This window comes from Hirundo rustica, chromosome 5 (genome assembly GCF_015227805.2).
Source record: "Hirundo rustica isolate bHirRus1 chromosome 5, bHirRus1.pri.v3, whole genome shotgun sequence".
In the NCBI taxonomy this organism is placed as follows: Eukaryota; Metazoa; Chordata; class Aves; order Passeriformes; family Hirundinidae; genus Hirundo; species Hirundo rustica.
In genome coordinates this window covers 45,929,222-45,948,660 of record NC_053454.1, presented here as the reverse complement: position 1 = coordinate 45,948,660, position 19,439 = coordinate 45,929,222, and the positions used below count along the sequence as shown (strand labels likewise).

General features: G+C 36.0%; 1 protein-coding gene across 3 annotated transcripts in view; it reads left to right on the top strand.

Annotated features, from left to right (window-relative positions):
* SPOCK3 (SPARC (osteonectin), cwcv and kazal like domains proteoglycan 3) overlaps positions 1–19,439 on the top strand; it is a 167,321-nt gene that overhangs the window by 74,702 nt on the left and 73,180 nt on the right. Inside the window, exon 1 of one of the 3 annotated variants that reach the window (XM_040065475.1) lies at positions 12,277–12,349. The exons of the other annotated variants lie outside the window; for them this stretch is intronic. Coding sequence (XP_039921409.1) covers positions 12,297–12,349 — 53 coding nt within the window. The 5' untranslated portion in view covers positions 12,277–12,296. Of the gene's footprint in view, positions 1–12,276; positions 12,350–19,439 lie in introns of those variants that run through there. 3 annotated transcript variants of the gene reach the window in all.

Below are 19,439 nucleotides of genomic sequence, written 5' to 3'. Positions count from 1 at the left end.
TGGAGTCAAATTGCATTTTTGACGTGAGATTGGTCTTTTTTTTCCCACTTCATTGTGAAAACCAAGACACAGTAGAATGGCTAAATTTCAATAAATTGATTTAAATAAGAGTCTGTTGAAGTGCTTTGCTCAGAAGGGCTGGAAAGAGCTGAGGAAAATAAGACCTTGTGTGTTGGAAGAGGATCATTTCAAGTACAGTTTTATGAATGATACAAGGAATGTTCTTTGAGTGTCTAGTTATGTTAAATACATCCATCTGGAGCTTTTCAAGCAAGCAAGACAGTACATAGTGAAAGGAAAAGTTTGAACTGTTCTCGATCTGCAGCTGTACTTAATGAAAAAACTCAACAGTATTTATGGATTACTGTTTATATTAAACAATTTCAGTGTAGAGCTAGACACATTTTAGTTTGATAAGGTACTATATATGGTGCAAGAATTGTTATCAGACAAAGGTAGGTAGTCTGATTTCAACTGCATGTGAAGTGTCAGGAATATATGAGTCTTAACTGTGAAGAGACAACATAATAATTCAAAATTACTAAGAGGTATTACGTGTCATGGAAAACAATGAAAATAATGACATTTCGTAGTTAAGTATACATGCAGTAGGTGATGACTGAAAACTCTTTTATATTAGATGAAGATGCATACTCTTGTTGAATTAAGAAACTTTTTGACATCAGCCTTCATCCCTGTATTATTCCTCCCACAGTTCTTAGTACTCTTTTAGAAAGGTAATATTTTAAAAGACAAACTTGCCTGAATACAATGCAGTCAATAATAGGAAACTAGGAATGGCAGCAACTTGATGATCCTAAAAAGAACTGTAAATCTAGTCTTATAAAGTAGATGAAGCAATTTTCTACCTACCTGTGCTGAGCCAGGGCGGGGTTTTCCCAAGCTCAGATCTCCCTATTCCCCCAGATTGCTACATACAAGGAGAAGTAATTTGCTTTGTGCTTTCTTTCTAAAAAGGTTTTTCTTAATGCAGTTTCTGAGCTTTTTGTAACATGGTGGGATTAAAATATGAGTATTGTAAACACAAGTAGTCATGTCTGCTGGGTCTCTTTACCACTACTGATTTTCTTTGCCCAGCATGTTATTCCTGCACTTGTATCTACAGTTTGCATACTGATTATCAGTAGGGCCATCTGTTTCCCAGGGTTCCCAAAGGACTAGTTCTACTCTGTATGAGTATCGGTAAGAATTAGATGAGAAAGCATAACTTGACAGTTGATAATATAACCTATCTACCAGTATCCATTTCCAATACATCATTTGCATGTAATCCGTTGTGGATAAACATTTACAAAATTTCATTCCAGTAATCCTTTCTTTTGCTTAGTTTGTGTGTGTGCGCATGCGGTGTTCTTCTAGGATCAAATAATATAAATAATTAGGAAAAGGCGGTTGGGATGTTTTCTGAAAAAATAATTGAGACCTTTTTCATGAACTACTGGGAACTCTTCATAAAGAACTTGCCCTTAGATTTTAATTTGGACATATTTGCTGTATAAATCCATAGAGGTTCCAGTGATTTTTCCCAAGACTCTTGCACAGAAAAAGTAGTTTGAAGTATATTAATTGGTACAGTGGCAAAGATGATCCCCAAGAGACTGTCAGGGAGGAGGAGATTTTGCACCCTTCCAAGATAAATAAAAGCTTTATGAGCACCTTTGGGCTACCCCTGGGGAAAGAGGCATGGAATACAGTTACAGCTGAATTGATTTTTCTGTAGTGTCATCAAGTTGAAATGCACTGATTTATAGTTGAGTTCTTGATTACTGGAAGCAGCATTCCCAAGCAGCCCTATTAACTAGTTCATAAATTTCTGTTTATAAATTCTGTTACTTTCTTTAGGTAATAGCATAAGCAGAGAAGGTGCTAATCAAGAAGACTGATAATTCTATCAAATGGAAGACTCAATTAATTTATTTCTTTTGTTGTTTGCAAGAAATTAACTTGCAGAAAAAACAGATAGGCATAGACATTGTCACTCAGTCCATGCTGTCCTAGGTGTTCTTCTCTGTATAGTACAATCTCCAAACTACTGTAGCCAGTTTGGATTACTGAGGGGCCCTCAGTCGCACACTGAAGCATGGGGGGATATCCCAGCCACCCGCAAGGCTGGTAATGACATGATACGGTGGTGACATGACAAGGTCCCAACAGGATTAATTAATGTTAACAGCACACTTTAGTGAGGATTCTACCTCTTCTTTCAGAAGTAATAAAATTTCTATTAGCTTAGGGATCTCAGCATTGTGATTTTGCTGCAGTGTGCTTGCGTTTGCATGGTTTCAAAACCAGCTACAGTGTCTCACTGTCCTTTTCATGGAGTTGTGGGTGAGGCAAACCTTTTGGTTTTGCGCCTTCCTCAGTTTCCATGGCAGCTGAGATCATGGTCTCCCCTCAGTCTCCTCTCAAGGCTCATTTCCTTTTCTGGTAGACTGCCAAGATGGCAAGTCCTCTTCTAGCGCACTCCTGCAGGGCTGCAGCACAAGAGCTTCCTTTATATGCTGTCCTGGAAAGACTGAATAGCATTTGACAAAAGGATGAAATAGGTGTTGTATATCATTGGTCATGAGAATAGTTGGAAGTACCAGGACTTTGAAAACACAGGGACGTGCTTAAAGAAGCAAGGTTTTTGTTGGTAGCAGGTAACAGCATTTGCATCTCTGCTGGCTCTGTTTTGCTACACACTTAGCTCTATGCTGTGAAGGAAAGATAATGTACTTGAGGAGGAAACATGCAGGATATGTATATAAATGTTGTTCATATTATTCCCATGTGGATTGCTGTGGAAAAGGGAGTATCTGCTGGCATTTGAATGCATCATAAACAGATAATTCAAGCTATGGTGTAAAATAGTATTTTCATTGATTCTTTGAAATTTGGGGATTTGTCATTAACTTTTTCTTTTGGCTGAATGGTGATGTGCCATCCCATTGTGCTTTCCAGTTTATCTTTATTGGTTAACTGAAAGAGCTTTATGGGGAATGAACCTGTAAGGGGTCTTCACGTGAAATAATGAAAAGCTTTGGAGTATACCTTATTCAGTTATGAATACAACTTGCAGAATATGAAATACAATATTGCTTTTACTGGGATGTGTTGATTGTGAGTGTTAAAGTGACAGGAAGGATATTCATCACACTAAGAGGAATCATCTACTTATTTTAGATTCCAATCTCTTCACTCTCAAGAGATTTAGTTACTTGTATCTGTGGTACTAAGAGTCTCTGGTAACTATGAGTTCACTGCTGTGATCTTGGGGAAGAGGAAAAAAGTTACCTGAGTGTTCCGCCAGAAGACAGTTGGAGAGGAATAAAAAGGGATGAGTCAGAGGAGATGGCTGTAGGTGGTAATGGACATTTCATAATGCCCGCAATGGAATGTGTACTTTTTTGTATATTTAGTGCAGCAGGTGGTAGAGGCAAATCCTTAAATCTCCGTGTACTTCTTATTGCCACTTTGAGCGAGGAAAGAAAGGATACGTGCAGACACCATGACATATGGGAGCTATTTAAGGCCATGGAAGCTGGTAGCTAGCCAGGCTCAGAAAACTGGAAAAGTTAGTCCAGCGGTGACCTATCCTAGATTTACAGGTCCTGATGAATAATGTGTTAACATTCTTTTAGATTTGAAACGGACAATTATGATATTGACATATACTGTAATTTTCACTAAGACTGACATTTTGTGAATAATAGGCTGCAGTACTAAACTAAGCAGTGTATAGGTGAAGTTCTAAGCCAGTAGGTTAGCTGCAGATGAAGAGCAAGAAAACTTGATAAAATGGGGAAGGGTTGGTACCCAGAATTTTAATGTAAGCATAACAGTAAATATGGTGCAGTGCCTGTGGTTTCAGGTGAATTACTTTTATTGGAATCATTTTTGTACTCTGTCAAAAATACTTAAGTCTAATACTTAAAGGTGAAAGAAAGAAGAGGAGGTATGGGCTCTCTCTTCTTCAATTGCTTCTCTTTGCTTTTATCTCCAATCCACTGCAGGAGACAATTTATAAAGGAGATGAATTCAGTTGAGACCTACTTATTGTATAGCCCATTCCAAGATTTGGCTGCTTACAGCTGAAAACCAGTGAAGACTCTCTCAACATGATTTGTCTACAAGTTCTGAAAATTGCGAGAGAGTTTTGGGCCAAAAATCATGTTTCAAGTAAATCCCAGTGTCTTTGATATATTAGAATCTAGTGACTAATCTTGTACTTACTTATTGATCCTAGTGGAATCTGATAAAAACTGGTCTCTTTTTCTTCTTCCATAAGTAGAAGGAAAGTACTGTGTAAAATCGATTGGATACATTTAATCAATCAATGCTTGGAGGCATTAAATCATTTAGTGCATTGAAGTGCAGTTTTTCTAGGCAGATGTAGATCTGTCTCTTTTATGAATTCCCCACAAGACATCCCCCTGGCCCCACTGTGAACGTCCTGCTATGTTCCTATGAGCTTGTTTATGTGAATTGTGCAGATCGACACAAAGGTTCCCTACTATGGCTGAAATATATTGCATCTGTCTCTGCCATAACATGTTAAGATGGAATAGCAGTGTTTAAAGACCTGACAGTACTTACTTGTGTAATGATATCAAACTTCCTATTTCTTTGGATTTTTTACCTTCCCAATCATTTATTCTCAGGTTTCAGAGTAGGGAGCAGTAGTAACTGGTTCTCAGTAAATACTAACTAAGCCACGGATTCTGGTGATACTGGCAATTCTAAAAAAACCCCACAATCCATTTTATTAAAGTAATGGTTAAGGTAGGAGTGGCGACTTTTTCATGGTAAAGACATTTCAGTTACAGATGTTGATCACCTGGAAAATAATGAGAGTTCACCAGTCATGGATAGAGAATCACAATAAGAAAGCATTTCTCAAAGTTAAAAGTAAGAAATAAAAAATTATAGTGGCTCTTCTTCTATTAGAGCTCCACAAGTCGGGTTCCAGAGAAATGTACAGGCTGGACATCTGTAAGGTGCACAGCTGGGTAGAGGTGAGCAGTATAAAAGGTGAGAAGTACAGAATTCACTAAGAATTAGTGACTCTTCAGGGTTCAGTGAAATGAAATTAGATTTAGTGACAATGGTTCCCTGACCTAGCCTGTGTAGAGTAGGACCTGAATTTAGGGATTAATAAAAATTCTGTAATATTTCTGCGTATGGGTGCAGTCTTCAAGGTATGACAGTTTCACTATTAAAGCGTATCATTTTATTACAGACTCACAGAAGCTGATAGTGGTAAAGATGTTGCATCACCTAATCCTGTTTATTAAGGTAGAGGAGCTGGATAGCTTCATGCATTTTGTGGTAGCATTTAATCTTGTTACAACTTCCTTCAGGGTTTTGGTTTAAATGACTTTTGGAAGTGCTCATTTGGTTAAATCATTGGTCATCTAGACCATTATCTTCCCCTGCACTCTGTCCTTTTCCGGTTTTCTGAAAAATGTGTAAAATCAGTCTAAATACATTTTAAATAAGGTAGATAATCACAAGTCCTTCCCTGTGTTTGATCACCTCAGTATGTTGACTTGAGGAAAGTGTTCCATCTTAGCTTGGAAGTGATGAGTGTTTTGGCCTTGGAGCATGATGTGGATTAGCCTGGATGATGTGTCAGAAACTCAGAGTAACACTGTGAAAGAAAGTCAAAAAACCTTTTCTGTTTCTGTGCATGTGGGTACTGCACAGCTGAGATGCTCCCGAGTGGAAAAAGTCAAGAAAACCAAATATTAGAGAGGCTTATTTGTGCTTCTATGTGAGAAAAATGCTCACACATATATAATGTGTACATGTACGTACATATGTTGACATACATATGTATGAATGAATATGTACACATGCATATATATTCTTTTTGTTCATATTGTATGGGTACATATATCCCAGGTTTCCAAAACATGTTTTTGAAGCTGATGTATTTTGCTATCTCCCCTCCTTTGCAACAAAGGATAGAGGGGTTTTAATTTAGACTTTTAATTTAGACTAAATTTCTGATTAAAAACAGAAAAAGGATGTAATTACAAATCTGTAGTTGTATTAAGTAGTCTGAGCAGTTTTGAAAGCTAATCTATTAGAGCTGATATGGAAGATTTTCTCATTCGGTTAGGAAAAAAGGAAAAGACGCAGAGAAGAAGGAACCGTATAGCTTTGTAGCTTTCCTGTAATTTTAGGTGCTGCAATGTTTTATTATTTAAAAAACACCCAACATAAAAAAACAAGCTTTTGAAAAACGGAAGGAAAACAAAAGACTTTCTTTGGGCAGATTCTGTGAAAGTTGCAAACACCACTATTTAGGATGTCATCATTTCACATTATAATGCTGCTGAAGAAGGCCAGCTGGTGCAGTTAAGTCCCTTATTGGAAATTTTAGTCTGATTCATTACTGTGATTTGTAGTTGTACACAGAAACACTTAATCATTCTTATCCTCCAAGCTCTATTGAATCTACTGGAGGCTTTCTGGTTCTTTGCATAATTTGTGCTGCCAGCCTGCCAGCTTGGCAGTGTTTCAAGCTTGTTGCATTATCTGTGTTTGTTTGCACAGGAAGTAGTGCTGCACGTAGGCTGAATTTACAGTAATTCTTTTGTAATAGGCTAATGAGCAGCACTACTTCATTCACAATACTAACATTATATAGGTTTGATTAGAGCAATTATTGTGTAACTATGCCATTGTGATCATACTTGCACTCTACAAAGTACTGAAAAGGAAATTTGCTTAGTCGTAACTTAATTGAACTTGCTGAGAAAATAATTTGGACTTTTATGTGCTTAAGAGAGGTAAAAATTTGAATATGTTGGAGATTCTTATATGCTATGCAATTTAATGTATTAAAGTGAGAAAATGAAGCTTCTTTTTTTACTCACCATTTCAGTGCATTGGGGAGGAAAAAAGGTGACCAACACTGTGCATTATACATTGTGCATGTGTTGTGAAGGCCTGTTAATTCCTTGGTGAGCTTGTGTTTCCTCCATTCATGTTGGTAGGAGCTATGGGTACGCAGCTAGAGGAAGCAAGATCCTCCCATGGAATTCCTTCCCTCTCTATATGGAGCTTTTGATAACACTGGTGGAAGACAGCTGTGTCAGTTGCATTGCATATTGCAGTATTAATGTTATCTGTATCAGCCTTATTATTCATTAAGGTCGTTACTAAGACATACAGTAGTTATACTTCTTGCTGTCCAGCTTCAAAACTCAAAAATAGCTGTCCTTACGGAAAAAAACCCAAAACTTACCCAACCCCTGGACTCTTCAAACTGTATCTGTAAAAACCAAAAATATTAATATTTTTAATGTTTGGCTTTGTGGGTGGTTTTTTTTTTTTTTTTTTTTTTTTTTGTTGTTGTTGTTGTTGTTGTTGTTGTTGTTGTTTTTGTTTTGTTTTGTTTTTAAAGCAGACATTAAATAAGAGACCTAAACAGAGCCTTTGTTTTCTATTTGTTAGCAGAACGGGAGTTGTCTACTATACTTTGCCCATTTAAAAATCCATGATAATGCCTTTTTTTTTGAGGAAAATGTGGACCCCTATGCTAGACTAAATCATAAGGACTTCAGTTAAAATAAGTCCTGGGCCTACTCATTTTCTACCTGCTCCAGCAAGAAGCTTGTTCAGATTCTTAGTTGGCTGGAGGAATGAGAGGGTACACTGGATAATCAGTGCACACAATGAATATTTTTGTGATTATGAGAGTTCTGCTTAGAAATCCTGCAATGAGATTATAAATGAGGATTGAAATTCTTTTCAGGAAAATGGATTTCAGCTTGCTGTATTTCTTTCTTCTTGCTGTTGGTGGCTGAAGGCACAGTCAGTTGTATCATCTCCTTAGAAGCAGTGAGTTAGGACATTTCTGTTCATAAACTAGATAACAGGAAAGAATGTGATTAGGAAACATGACTATCTAGGAAAGCTTTGCTGTTAGTGTGTACAATTTTGACTTATCCTGGGGGATGTTAATGTCCTGTTTGTAAAAAATGGTGTGTCAGATTTTGTTGGGTTGTTTTAAAATGGTCTTTTTCCTTACAGTATTCCTGAGAATCTATTTTAAAAGATGGCTTTTTTGTTAAAAAGATCAGGAAGAATGATGAAGACAGTGCTTTTAAGTTACTTCAGTGCCCTTAACTATGAAGTTGTGATTGCAGTCCATAGCACAACTGTACAACTGTAAACATTGAAATAATACAAAGTTATAAGAGTAAAATCTTGAATATTCCTTTATTAGAAAAGGTAGGCGAAGTGAATTCAAGAACAGTTCAATGCCCCTTCCTAAAAATACCTGTTAAGCTTGTGATATGTTTTATGGTGCTTTAAAAATTAGCTGTCAGAATCAGTTTTCAATGTACTTTATTAGAAAATATTATCAATTCTAAAATAGCTGATGCAAACATTTTTAATCAGTTAATACTTAATTTGGAGTTTCTTTGTGGGTTGTGTGTTCTGGGATTTGGTTTTGGATTTTTTTTTTTGTCTTTCAGTATTACTGAAATGCTATAACACTTGGCAGTGGAACACAGAAGAACTTCAGGATGCTTGTATATGAAGGGTTCTTTCACAGGTTTTAAAATTTGGGGTTTTTCTTATTATTACCTAGCATCAGTTCTTATACATTTCATTTTATGCGAAGGTTGTGGTTCATAAGTGGTGTTTCTAGGCCCTGAATACATCTGTTGCTTTGCTTATGTACCAGTGGTGGGAAAAGGATAGCGTGTGAAACAGAGTAGGAGGACTGTTCAGGGAATAGAAAGCATTGTACTTATTTCCATTTATGTAGAACAGTACATGTAAGGTTTCCAGTGTTGAGAAACACGTTAAGTTTAGTAGCTTAAGGAGTTTGTCATCATGGAAAGAAGTATGTGCAGATATTGCTACTTTACAGTAAAATGTTTTACTGCTTTTGGAAATCAAATAGCATACTCAGGAAGCTAAAGGCATGTCAGGAGTCTCTAAATGTTCATGTTTGTTACATGGTCAATTATATAAGAGGATTTCGTGTCTGGCAGTATTTTTCTTTTGTTTAAAATCAAATGACCAAGTCCTTTCCCTGTGTCCATATTGTCTAAAGTAGGTTTGCTTTACAAAATGCTGTAGTCTGCTACAGAACAGAAGTATTTTACTTAGGTGTGTGGCTTTTGCAACAGATTACTATATCCTTCAGAATTAAATCCTTATTACCTAAAAAAAAGGAGTGCTTTGTTGTTGTTGTTGTTTGTTTGTTTGTTTTTGTTTTTAAATTTTATGTAAAAATCTACATACTGGAATGTTTACTCCACACAAATACTTTTCCTAAAACACCTATACATCTTCTGTATTAGTAGTAATAATATTAATGATGAAAGATTCTTATAATCTCAGTACAGTTAAGACTGGATTTCAAGCTTCAGAAATCTGTGAAATCCACTGCCTTAATTTAGGCACTGTCTGTCCAGTGGTTTCAATGGTTGTTTTGGGTTTGTTGTATATGTACAGGCTATCCACATGATGTGTGGCACATCCATGTGATGTGTAGATTCTGTGTCCAGAAATGTCAAGGAAATAACTCAAATTCTGTCTAAACAGAGCTCCAGAGGGAGGCAAAGAAGAGATTACACCTGAGGAAACCTGAATTCATAGTTCAGGTAGTAGCTGTGACTCCAGCATGTTCTGGTTCAATTCCGTTGAGGAATACTTCTTTCAAATACAGACATTCAATGATACATTTGAACATTCAAACACAGGTACACTTAGGGGGTAAAATTTATATGATCATTTTATATTAGATCATATTATATTATTTATATTTATATTTATATTGGATTTTTACAAGATTGCAAAAGAGCTAACATTCAGGATGTATCCTAATTTTATAGCCTGAGTGTTGCCTGAAGTTGCAGATGCAATAACAACAGTGCTTACAGTATATCAGTTTCCTAATGGGCACAGACTTGTGATTCCTAGACTGTTCCATAAAGCAATAAAAAACAAACAAAACCACCTCAAACCAAACTAACAAAATTACACAGGTAAAGAAGTGTCAATTCTCTTGTGTTCAGTACAATTTTTCTCCACTAACTAATGGCGTAGAAGGATTAAGAGAACACCAAACTATTTCATAGCACCTATGGATCAAGTCCAGAATTACCATTTTGGAGGATATGTATACATCAATGCTAAATTTTTTCACTGTGATTTAAAATTATTTAGTTCTTTGCGGTTTTGAGCATGACTGTGTATAGGACATCATTTTTCTGTTCTGTTTTCTCATTATTGTTCTTTCTTCATTAACTGCAGATTATTTTAGTTCAGAGTCTAAAATAACAACTGTTGTAAAATATAACCTTTTGAATCTTAGAAATAATGCCTCTGGGAAAGATGTTTCATAGAGAAATACACCTGCGTGGGTTTTTTTGTCAGAGAGTTTCATAAGTGTCAGCATTTAAGATAATTATTGTAATTTAGGGATTACTTCATTATCGCTCGAGGACACTAAAAGAGTGATACACAGCCAAGTTCAGGGCAAAAAGAAGGGAAGTTTATTTACTTGATCTCGTTTATATAGCTTCTGGACAATGACCAGGGAGGGGACAATAAGGTTGCCACCTCTCCACTCCACTGGCCAGACTAGAAGTCCATCAATTGTCCCTCATCAGAGAGGAATGCAAAAACAATCACTGTGTTTATGTTACGATCCATGAGAAGACTCCACTACAAAAATGCAAACAAATCAGAATGCTAAAACTCAGGGCAACACTTAATTTCTTGGTCAGCTGAAGATCTGGGCACCTAAACGTTTCTGAAAACATTTGCACATCTTGAAGAATGCATTCTCCTTGACTTTGCCTTCATCATTTTCACTTTAATTGCCAACGAATGTTTGTAGTACAAAGATTTGCATAGTTACAAATGCTGTTTTGAAGTTTTGATCCATAAATTCAACACAAATTATGTTCCAAGCTTTGTCTGTTGTGCCACCTTCTTAAAGACAGCCCCAGACATGATGTTCTCTTCAACCCCAAACTCATTGGTGTGAGGTAGAAGCAAATAGTAGAAAAGATTGCCTGAGAGGAGGTTTAAGCTGGGGAATAGGGTGATAAACATAAAACTACGGAAAAGTGATATCCTGAGGTTATCAGTGGTTGATTTTGCATATTTGGAGTATGCTACTAGAGTCTATAAAAGGTATGAAGGTACCACCAAGATCCTCTGGATGATATTAGATATCATAAAACAAACATACATGGTAGTAAGTAGGAGGTGAGGGCTTGCTGTTCCCTTATTCATTATTACAGTGAGCACTGGAGACCTCTATACTATTGAGCTTTCTATCCATACACTTCTTTCACAGAAAAGTCACAATAATAATATTTCTAGGTAGCTTCGGCTTTTTTCTCTGCACATTTGAGATGCTGAATTTTTTGTATTTTAGATGTGCACAGATACCTAGAAGTTATATGACATCGTATAACTTTACTTCAAAGTACAAATGCTGCACGTTTTTTAACCTACACTGCAATATTTTTGTCTTATATTCAAATTGTATATATTCAAACTCTCCTATATTCAAATTGTAAAACAAGATAATTTCTCTTAGGATAAGTAATTGCTTATATGTTCAACTGAGAAGCAAACACAAAGGGTTGTTGTGAAGAACTTGGAAAACTTAGGCAGATGCTGTAGTTACAAAAGCAAACAAAACAATGGAAATTTGTAAAGAATGGTAAAGAGAATAGTTTGTAAATGTTAAGAAACATTTTTTTGAATGCGGTCTCACAGTTTATTTAATAGCCCTGCTATCTATGGCCATCTTGATAAATGACACATACAGAAACAAGAAACATTTCTGAGCTGTTGAAAATAGGATCAAAGACCTAAAGAGATGTCTGGATGAAGACACTATAGAAAATGGGCACTTAAGTTAGTGCTAACTTAGTAAGAATGACTTTGTCAGGATTTTATTTATGTAATCATTGCTCAGTTACTTTAATTTACTCTGATAATAAAGGACAGGGGAAAATACATGGGGCAGCAGATTCCAAATAAATTTTAAGAACCTGTTTAACTTTGAAAGACACTACTGCCACAGAGCTCTTGGTCTGCATTGTGGTTAAAAGGAAGGTTGAGAAATATAGGAGAAGGAAATACAGGTGACCTTGCCCCTGATAAGTCAGAGCTGTGTTAATTACCTAATACAGCCTCACCCCTGATGAGTCACAGCTATGTCTAATAATAAGTGTGATAAAAGGGGATGGGTTGGCTGGTGAGGGAGATGATGAAGGAAGAGGAACGTTGAGGAGGAGGGAATGAGAGAGGACCATGAAGCAGGATCCTGGGGGGAGAGAATCACTGCTGTGAGGTCAGTCTGGGTCTGCATTTAGTGCTGTTGTTGGAACCTGCAGTCACAGTCTAGCCAGGAAAAAGCCTGCAGTCAGAGTCTGAAAACTAATGCATGCAGTCATAGTTTAGTGGGAAATAACCATCAGTCAGGGGCTGCAAGGGAAACCTGCAGTAGGAGCCTGCTGCAGCCTGAGCCAGTGAATAGTTGGAGTCAGGATGGCTGAGCTGTAAAGAGAAATAAACCAGGACTCTTTTTATGCTGTGATAAACAAGAAGTCTGTGTCTTGGCTCATTTCTCTCCTCTCACAGGAAGTGCTGCAGCAGAGAACTGTGTGCATGAAGAGCTAGAGCAATCCTCTAAGCTAGCATGCATGTAAGACAGTTGATTTTTCTGACATGTGACAAACCTGTTCTTTGCAATAGAATTGTAAGTTTTTCCTCCTATCACTTTACTCCTGAGTTCCTCTTAGCTGTTGCATTGGAATAGCTGTTGCTTCCCAGCTGCTTTCTACAAGGAGGTACTATATTTGATCAGCAGACCGGACACTAGTCCAAGTAGAGACCATAATTTACCGTCTTACCAAAGCAATTTAGATATTAAAAGATAGTTATTTATATATGTCTGAATCTATAAAGATTGTAATAAAAATAAGTGTTGAGCTAAATTATGAAGTAGAGAAGGAAAAATGCCACTGGACAAAGTAGCACTGTATGCTCTCTGGATTTTTAAAATAAAATCCTTCTCTTGTGCAAACAGATGCTTTCCCAAGCAAATTATGAAATGACTTTTTTTTTTTTTTTTTTTCCTCACAGTGGAGATAGAAAATATCTATTTCCATTTGTCATCTCTCAATAGGTTATTTTTTTCGTTTTTCCATGTAACCACAACATTTTTATCACTCTTATTGCATTGAAGTTTTGGGACTTCAAAGCTGAGTATGTGGTTGGTCTTCTAAAGCAAAGTACTTGGAAACATGTTCAGCTGTGAGGCTGAGTGGTGATTTTTTTGTTCTGCAGATTCATGACTTGGAAGATGAAATTAGGCGGCTAAATCAGGATCAGTATAGTGTTATGCTATGCAGAATACCAGGGGTGTCCAGCTGAGGCACCAGCAGGATCCCCCCAGTTGTATGAAAATGTAGATCCCCTAGGAGTCATTAAGCAGAGGAAAAGGTGAAGCCTTAGGTATCTGATTTTTCAGTTTTTCTGAACAGTTGGAAATAATTTTTGAAATGTCATAGAATTTTAAAATTTTGTGTGCTGCAGAATGAAGATGTCAAGGATACAGTGCCCAGAAAGCAGAACTGCATTTCCCTTTGTGCTACTATCCCAGAAATATTATTACTGTTTTATCTTTTGTAACATGCTTTTGTTTATTTAAGAATTCTTTTAGCGTTTTTGTTGTGGTTTTGTTTACTGTTTTTCTCTCTCTTCAAATAAATCTTCTTCATTTTTCTATATTACTTCATCACTCTACTTAGTGTTTTCACTCAGCATGGCTTATTATTTATTCAGTCATATCCAGTAAGAGGTGCTTCAGGGTGGCTTGAATGGTGAAGAAATAGATTATGTATTATCCTGTAGGTACCATTTTATGGGACCCATGTTAGAGTAATTGAGGAAGGAAGAAAAAGTAAGGAAGAGTCTATACTGTTGGTGTTTATGAGCATTAATAGAAAAGGTATTCAAACTGGAGCATTTCTGACTTCTTGATGGCAGATAAAGAAGTTATGTCCAGTTGTTTGCCTGTCAGAGTATTTTATGGAATCAGGTTGAGCTTGTTTTTTCTTACAGACATAAGGGGAAATATAATGCCAACATAAATAATAAAAGAGAATTTCTGTCATGCTAGACTAAATAACGTGAAATAACATCACAGTAGTTAGTAAAAATACTTTTGGCAGTACTGCTGACAATTTTTCATCGATAATTCTGGCACATGTGTTTCATCATGGATAAGTCTGTTTTGTATTAAATTTTCATCTGTAAAATGATCTATTTATAAGTGTGAATTATCAGGCTAGAAAACTTCGCACTTTGATTTTCTTGCCTTGAACAATAGCACAAATAATTTTTTATGTTTTAAAAATACCTTCATTTATACATGGTTATGAAAGTGGCAGAGTTTTGTTTTAAACCCTTTGGTTTATTTTCAATACAGCAATAACTGTATCTATCTCTGTGGGTTTAATATGTCTATAACAAAAGCAGATTAATAATTAAAAACTTATTTATTATTAAAAAATTTAATATTTTCATGCATCATTTGCAGTATATGAAAAAAAGCTAAATTGCTTCCTAATTGTTAAGGGAATGTTTTCCCCAGTGAGAGTTACTGTTGACAATCCTTGAATTTGATCTGAGGTAAAAGAGTGTTACAAATTAAAACTAGTATTTAGGGAACATCAGTATTGTTGCAAAATATGGTTAAGTTTTGAAGAATAAGGGCAAACACAAGCAATATGTAGCCAAAATGGAGGCTGTGCAGGTGCTGCTCTTTCTTTTAGTACATTTAGCTGGTACAATGCTTTGGTGAACTGGGTTTTTCAGAGTTTTGCTCCCTTCTCCCATGAAGTTTTAGCTGAACAGGTTTTCATACTCGTTCAGTGAATTTCTGCATATTTGCCAATATGGATGACCACGGTGTACAGACTGTGTTGCACAGTGAGTGTGTAATAGAAATGGTACTTGCCGATGGCTTGGGTGTCTTGTGGCATGCACGGATGTCATTGCCTAGGCAGGCTCTACTCTGAGCCAGCTGTGTGAGATCTGAGGAGAAACATTCATGATCTGTGACAAACTTTGCCTTCCGTAGTAAGCAACGAAGGAGAGAAAAAAATAAAAAAGAAAATGTTTTATGTTCTTTGAATATAAAAGAATATCAAAATAATAAGTTAGTATATTGCAGCAGATGATCCTCCATGGCTAATTGTTTGACAACCCGTTTTTGCTCATTTATCGTCTAACTATGTATGCACTTGTTGCTATACATTTTGTCTGAGCAGACCTCTATGTATAAACGCTTGTCAGCTCTGTCTTCCTATTTTCTGGTGCTATCAGGCATAATTCAAAAACTCAGAAGACATCATTCTGGCAGAAAAGATAATATTAAGCTGAAAAGCCTTTCTGTCTCTTTTTTTTTTTTTCCTCCTCTTCCTCTCCAGGAGTGAGAAAATCAGTGCTGATAGGTACTCTTCCATCTATCTAAGGAGCACTTGGAAGATTGCAGTACAGTAAGCTGACAGTTGTCTACATGATCTCAAGGAATTCTCTCTTTCACAGACATGCCATAGCTATTAACCAGTGCCAGAATATAGAACTTTTATGAGGTACTGATTCACAGACATTGATAATGCTCTTAAAAATGCATGAACTGTAAAGCAGCACTATTTTAGCACCTGATTAACAACACCATCTAAAAAAATCACAGCCTTTGTCAAAAGTGACCTGGATTAACCACAATAGCAAAACTGGCTTGTGATAATAGTTCTTTAGTTTTAATTTAAATACCATATAGATTGTACTTGTAATCCTGAGCACCATTGCATAACCTAATTTTCTGTCTGTGTGTGCTGTGTCTTAGGATCTGTAACCACAGACATTATCTTTATGCTTTTAAAATGATTTTAGCTTTGAATTAAGGGCAAATAATACTAGCACTAGAATTATCAAGACAGCTGGCCTATTTCAAGCTTTGTTCATAGGAAGGTTTGGGTTGGAAAGAACCTTAAAATCATGTAGTACAACCCCACTGTAATGGACAGGAACACTTTTCACTAGACTGAGTTTCTTAAAACCCCATCCAGCCTGGCCTTGAACACTTCCAGGGACAAGCCATCCACAAGTCTGGAGCCTGTCTAATGCCTCACCACCTTCATAGTACAGAATTTCTTTCTGTATCTGCTCTAACTTCTTTTGGTGTAAACACGTTACCCCTTGTCCTATTCCTATGTGCCCCTGTGTTGCTTCTCAGCACCAGGCAGTAGGTGATACATGAAGAGGTCTGTAATGCCTTATAGTTTTCTTGTTTAGCAGAATTATTCTTGATTTAGATAGAGTATGAGTCCAGTTCAAAGTTGTTTAATCTAAATGGGTGTCCAGGGTAGGCAGAATTATATTACATAGTGCCTGTTATTACGTATAGAGCAGTTTAAAATAAAAAATCCCACTTTTACTCTTAAAGCAAATGAGTTGTGGTACTTCTGAAGGAGGGGAGAATGATAAATTAAACCTGGCAGGTTTAAGAAGCTGAGCTGTAGGTGGTGGGTGCAGCATCAACCACACAGATGGACGCACTGATGAATGGAGTTAAGTACTGTACGATAAAAGCTGAAGCAGGGGCTGGGGAGCAGGGAAGTATCATTCACTCTAAAGCTGTGCTAAAGAGCAAAGAACATTTGTTAAAATGGATGGCTGCAAGGTTTTGTGCCATAAAGGGACTCTGAGGCAGCCCTGAGTAACTTATGCAATTAAGGGATATTCAGATTCCTGAACAGGAATGCTTTGAACGCATTCTTTGTAGAAGTGGTTTATTGTTCCTCACAGGTAATGAGGAACTCAGAATTGTTAAATACAATCTGAAGAGACTTATAGTTCCTTATGTCTCTCCTTCAGTTTTTCAATTTTTGTTCAAAGTATGTTTCTTTAGTTACCTTCTATACTTACTATTCAGAAAGAAAAAAAACCCCAAGCATGTTCATTTGAAATTAATAACCTATGCTTTCCACCTGTAATCCTACCTAAAAAGTTGAGTATAGAGAAGATAAATTTAAGTCATTGACAGAGCAGACATAGGTTTATGATATTAAGGAAGAAAACGGAAATCCTTCTTTAGGATATTGATTACTGTAAATGGATTTTTGTTCCTTCTTTTCTGTCTTTATTTTTAAGCAGACACTGTGACTGATCCTGCGTGAGGGAAGAAAGAGCTGTGAGTGTGGGCAGCAGGGGTGCAACTTGCACTTGCCAGGCAATGAGGAAGATAAATTGCAAGAGAATCACTCTGCAGGGTTCTGAATCTGCTGAGTAGAATATCAATTTATTCTTATAGTGGTGAAAGAACATTTTTGTGGCAGACAGTGTTTTGAGCCAATAGGAAACTGTAACTATTTTCTAGTGAAAAATTATTCTGTAATTATGTTTAGCATAAAGGAGTGAGTGTTGTAGGAGTAGACGTTCTCATAGTAATATTAGTCAAAATGTTGTTACTATTCATCTGCTTTGGGTTGTAGAAGTGATTATTAGTTATTTGACTGTTTCATTTATTTTGATTTGTTTTTTATGTTTAAATTATTTTTATTCACCAGTTTTTTATAAATCAGAAGCATTAGGATACTCTCTAATGAAAACTGATTTTACTTGGACTATCAAATGCATGTAACAGAAAGCATCATATTATGCAAAACAGATTGTGAATTAATAACTTTGAATTCTGTCTCAATAACAGACATATAATCATGGAAAAATTTAAACCATTACCGTACCTTGCAGTTTTGCGATTGCTAAACATGCTGAGACATAGGACTCCTGTTTACGTGATGATAATCAAATGAAATTATTGCACTTTTCTTACTATTAGGGAATTTTGGATTCCTGTTCAGCAACCTACTGAGAATTTAAGATGTGGCGCAACACTAGTTATTAGATGTAGTTCTTAAAATTATGTCTATTGACTGAAGATAACTATTTGCTGCCTTTAAAAAAAGGTTTCTGCTTTATTAAATAATGTTTAAAAGAAAAAAGTGATTATTTTTGGTTCTGTGTTATCTGTTTTAGAAAATGTTGAAAAATGTCTACTTTCATTTGGAACACAAATTGATGTCTGTTTCCAATAGAACTAATACATAGTGAATATATTTATATTCAAAGAGGTAAACTCTGCAAGGCTGAGTACACACAGAAAAATCTGTATTATGTTCTCTTTTTGCAAAGTAGAAAATGATAGGTTTGAAATGTTTGGTAATACTTTTGTCTTTATAAAATGAAAACAGTTCTGAGAAAAGGTAATAAATATCTCTAAGAAATTTTTAAAACGCTGCATTATGACAATGTCAAGCACTTAGATTAGCATAAAAAGACCTTATGAAAGACATTTACAGATCTTGGTGATCAAAAGGTGAAGTCTAAGTTCATAAGTTAATATACACTATTAAAAATATTTCGAAATAATGCATAATTGCTTTACCAAAGTGGGGCACCTGTGTGTATGAATCTCAATTTCTTTTGTAGTATTGCGTACATGTTATATCAACTAAAATGTGTATTAAATTTTTGAGGGTTCAGTTCTGAAATGACTTAAAACTGTGAGCATCCCATGTAGTCACTGAAGCTATTCAAATCTTTACAACTTTATTTCTATCAGTTTGTATTGTGAAAAAATTAACTGTTGATTATTAGTGAGATATGTGATGGAATGTTTAAGTTTTTATAGATTAAAATAAAGCCTCTTTTTTTTTTTTTTTTTTTTTTAGTAACACTTACGTAACTTTAAGTTAGCAGATCCTTAGTTTCTTGCCGTCTGTTGAATGAGTAAAAGTGCATATATCTGCTGAAAGGAGTCATGTTTAGTTCTTACGTGAAGTACAGGAAGTCCTCTAAAAACTTGAATTAGGAAAAACAGTAGGTGAGTTGATAAGCTTAAAAATTATGAAGTTAACTGTAATTTTGTATGATCTGGTATTTGGAAACAGTATCTAGTAAAGTAAGCAACTTTATCATTTAAATAATGATACATTTTCATACAGTTTCAAAATAATTGAAAGACCTTTCCCTGTAACTTTACTGTTCTCCAGCTCCTGTGCTGGAGGCCAAAATAGCTGTGCTGAAGAGCCAAATTAGCCATCCTGTGATATGTGGGTCATTCTGCCAGGTGTGAACACCTGCTTCATCCAAGGTTTCCTTGTGAAACTATCATTGTAATCTTTGCTCTCTGGACCACTTTATTCAAGTAGTTTTACAGAGAAAAAAGGCTCTGTAGGCGGAATACATGCTACCTAAAAGTATATAATTATTGCCCAATGGACACGGTATTTAGCTGGGATTAATTTGCTGTTAGACTGTACTGATGATGCTCTCCACGTCTTTCCAGGTATGCAGTGGGTCTTTGTTGG